The sequence below is a fragment of the Tinamus guttatus genome, unplaced genomic scaffold (assembly GCF_059628265.1).
Source record: "Tinamus guttatus ecotype Peru unplaced genomic scaffold, ASM5962826v1 Tinamus_guttatus_pri_ptg000240l, whole genome shotgun sequence".
Classification (NCBI taxonomy): domain Eukaryota; kingdom Metazoa; phylum Chordata; class Aves; order Tinamiformes; family Tinamidae; genus Tinamus; species Tinamus guttatus.
The window spans coordinates 1,216,604-1,220,391 of record NW_028288774.1 but is presented as its reverse complement, the minus strand read 5'-3'; the positions used below and the strand labels follow the sequence as shown (position 1 = coordinate 1,220,391).

Genomic DNA, 3,788 nt, shown 5'->3' with positions numbered 1-3,788 from the left:
GAGGCAAATTTTACTCTCTAGCACTTTCTGAGTGGAGACCTGAGAGACATCTGCTCAGATCTGTTGGCTATGAAGTAGCTTATGGGGATGAGTCATGAGACGCTCCATGAATTCTTGGAGTGTGATTGCAGCATCTCTCGGCTGTGTGGGACAAGCCCTGGTGTCCGGGCTATCGGAGCTGGGATTACCTGACAGCAAGTGATCTTATGGATCCTTGGCCTTGGAAAGGTTTTTTTTTTCCCTACTGAAAGAGGTAGATCTCTTCCTTCCTCTCCCTCTTTTCCTCCTTTCCCCTCTGTGGCATCCAGTTGAATGGCAAAAGGAATATCTGAGGGGAAGGCATGTGTTTCTGATGGTTGCGCTGCCAAATGTGTGTCCTGGTGCCCTGGGCTGATTGCCATGATAGTGTCCCGCCAGCGTTAGCAGCCTCCTCTTATACAGAACTGGGATTTGGACCTTCCCAGGCCCTCCAGGTGTTGAATGGGTACTAAATACAAGCAGAGGCCATAGGCTGTCCCTGGCTGTGGGCGAAGGCCTGCGCGGGTCCCTGTCCCCTGCAAGGGGCCCTGCTGTGCAACGTGATTTCAGTCCCGTACTATGCGGAAGAGAAATCCGCTCCTATGATCCATGCAGCCAAGAGTTTCTGTAATCTATACGATGAGGTCAGATTTCAAATACTGAGAGCAGCCTAGGTTAAAGCCATGATTTAAGCCACCAGAATAAATATAGTTTTTACATTAGCGCATTGCAGCCCTAACTTGGAGGATTATATCACGGGATATTTTTTTCTGAATTGTCTCAAGCCGAATCTTAAGGCCTCCTAGTTATTACCATGGTGACGTTGCTCCAACTTGGTGGCGACAGTTTCCCAGAGCCTTTTATAACCGTAATTCTAAAGGGAATTAAATGCTTGTTTTGAAGTAAAACCAGTTTGCTCTCATCCAGAGCTTGGTTTATGAGACTGGGTTTGGAGCAGGGGTGCGTATTGGGTTGCAGATGTTGTTTGGCCTTTTCCAAAGCTACAATCTCCCTTTATGCCAAGGCTGCACCACTCAAGCGGGTTGAACTCGTCCCGCTCCACAGGGCAGTGAGCTGTTTTCCTCCGCACTCCTGCGTCAAACCCCAGTGCGTCCCTGCGGTGCCAGCGAGCTCGGCCCCAACAATCCTCCGAGTAATTCTGCAGCCTTCCCCTCCTGGAGGGGTTTGCCGAGGAGGACGCCAGGTCCTCTCCGCACTGCAGAAGAGGTTGTCAGGAATAAAAACTGCCTTGCAAATGGGTCTCTTGGAGAGAAAGTGGTTGTAACGCAGCAAGGGCTCTGGAGGCTAAATTTAGACGCTTAAAATGAACATTAAAAACACAGCCTTCTCCAATTTGACCAAATAGAAAGCTGTTCCCATATGAAGTTAATTGTGCCTCCCAATAAAAAGGCTTCAACCTGAACCTGGCCCTAGAGCTGCTACTGGGGGCCAGGGAGTTGAGCAATCCTAGCCAGGTGGTGGGGACGCTGGGGCTTTCAGTGCTGCTGATGCTGGCAAGAGGCCTAAGGCAGCCGAACCTCTGGACCCACTGCTCCCGATGCCCCAGCGCCCTTCTCCTGAGCCAGCGCTCCATGTGCCCCATCCCGTTTGTGATGACGGCCGCTCCTCAGGGCAGCCCTTGGTCTCCTCCACGCTAGCGAGACTCATGGCTGCTGCTCGGGGCTGCCCACGAGGAGGGGTCGCCGGCAGGAGCTGAGGCTCGAGGAGGCTCAACCTCATCCTGCGATTCTGTGAGGCTGCTGCTGTGGCCAGGCCGCGGCCTGCGGGTGCTGCGCTCTGCGTGAGCCCGTGTTGCTCCAACAGCGCTGCTCTGGCTCGGTGCACAGGAGGTGTTACAGGACAGAAGTGCGACGCGGAGGTGCTGGCCCAGGCACGGGGCCAGGTGTGCCGAGGGGTGCAGGGCTGGGTGGCCTTGTTACCTGCCACCCCGGCGCAGGTCCTTGCTGCCAGCCCGGCCCTGGGCAGCCCTCCCTGCCCCCTTGCGTGTTGCCGAGGCTGACGCTAAAACTCTGCTTCCTTCTGGTTCCTTTCAAAGCTTCACGGTATCCTCCGGAGCAGGTGATGCTGCTGCAGAGCGTGTCTGCACAGCAGTTGTCTAAGGCCGGCCCAAAAGCAGGGCCAGACAAACCATGTCGGGCTCTTCCTCGCTCGCGCCCTCCAGCCCCGCTCCCTCTCCCCGCAGTTGGTCTCTCCGGAGCTGCGCTTCCCCCGCGCGGCTCGCGGCGCCCTCACCCTGGCGGCGGCTGCGGGCGGAGCGGAGCGGAGCGGGGCGCTCCGGGCTCCCTTTCCCCGCTCCGCAGCGGCGTCGCGCGGAGGCAGAACCGGGGGGCGGACCCGGCGGGCGGTCCCGGCCCCGGCCGCCCCCGCCGCTCGCCCATATAACAGGGCGGCCGCGCTGCCCGCTCCGACAGACCGGCCGGGCGGACGGACGGGCGGGCGGAGACACGGAGGAGGGAGGAAGGAAGGGACGGACGAGTCGCGCGGCCCCCGCCTCGCTCCGCGCCGCTCCGCTCCTCCCGGCGCGGCGGTGGCAGCAGCAGCAGCAGCAGCAGCGCATCTCGAAGCGGCGCCGCCGTCCCGCGCCCGGTGCCGGTCGCCGTCGCCGCGGCGGCGGGCGGCGATGTCCGCCAAGGCGGGGGAGCTGCTCGGCGTGTGCGGCAGCTACCAGGCCGTGATGCCGCCGCTGGCCGAGGGCCCCGCGCCGTGGCGGGCGGGCCGGGGGCGCGCGCGGCGCGCGCGGCAGGCGCGTTTCAAGACGCAGCCCGTGACTTTCGACGAGATCCAGGAGGTGGAGGAGGAGGAGGGCGCGTCGCCCTCGGAGGAGGAGAAGGCCCGGCGCTCCTTCCTGCAGTCCCTCGAGTGCCTGCGCCGCAGCACCCAGAACCTGGCGCTGCAGCGCGGCCGCCTCCGCAACAGCCTCGACTCCAGCGACTCGGACTCGGCGCTCTGAGCGCGGCCCGGGGCGGTCCCGGTCCCGCTCCGGGTGGAAGGACGGACAGATGGACTCGGCTGCGCGGAGCCGCCGCCAGCCACGTCAGGCTGTTTGCTGGGGAAGCGCTTCGCGTCCACGCGGCCACATGAAACTCTCGCTATCAACGAGCGAAAAAGAAACAAACGCCCACAAAAAAAATGTATCTTTTTTTCTATTGGTTAGAAGAAATGAGCTGTTTTAGATGCGCTGAGCTGCTGGACTTGATATTTATTTTTGCATTTAAACTGTTGACTGCGTTAATTTAATATGTTTCTATCTGGATGTTTGTTGTTATTTCCATAAAAGAGAAATAAAATCTGATATATTTGCACAGTACCTGCCGGACCATCTGTGTTTCGGGGTCAGGTCAATACCTTGGCAGAGGTATTGAGTCCGTGTTGTCAGGTATGTGTTAAAGGGCAAGAGCCGAGTTAGGCTCCTTTTGGGAAACTTTATTTGCTTTTTCTGTATGTCTGTGTATACGGTGCCTGGGCATCTGGGGCTGTTTGCAGCTGGCTGCGTCTGAAGCTGTGATGGACCGGGCAGGTCGGAGATGTCCCTGTTCCACCTGCTCCCGCGGGAGCTGTTTAACCCCTTCCCTTTACCCCCTCCAAGCAGGCGGGTAGTTAAGTGCTGCGGGTGTGTTTGGCAGTTGGATACAGCGCATTCCAGTTTTACGGAGCAGCGGTGGGCGCCCCGTGGCCGTGGCTCTGCCCCGTGGCCGTGGTTCTGCCCCGTGGCCCTGCCCCGTGGCCGTGGCCCTGCCCCGTGGCCGTGG

At 59.7% G+C, this 3,788-nt stretch overlaps 1 protein-coding gene across 1 annotated transcript; it reads left to right on the top strand.

Moving 5' to 3' along the window:
- The first annotated feature begins 2,496 nt into the window (after positions 1-2,496).
- CUNH11orf96 (chromosome unknown C11orf96 homolog) lies at positions 2,497-3,346 on the top strand. The gene has a single exon (XM_010211703.2). The coding sequence runs from the start codon at positions 2,660-2,662 to the stop codon at positions 2,987-2,989; it is 330 nt and encodes a 109-aa protein (XP_010210005.2). The 5' UTR covers positions 2,497-2,659; the 3' UTR covers positions 2,990-3,346.
- Positions 3,347-3,788: the final 442 nt, after the last annotated feature.

Coding starts and splice junctions, on each gene's coding strand:
- CUNH11orf96 (XM_010211703.2), top strand. CDS start 2,660: ATGTCCGCCAAGGCGGGGGAGCTGCTCGGCGTGTGCGGCAGCTACCAG.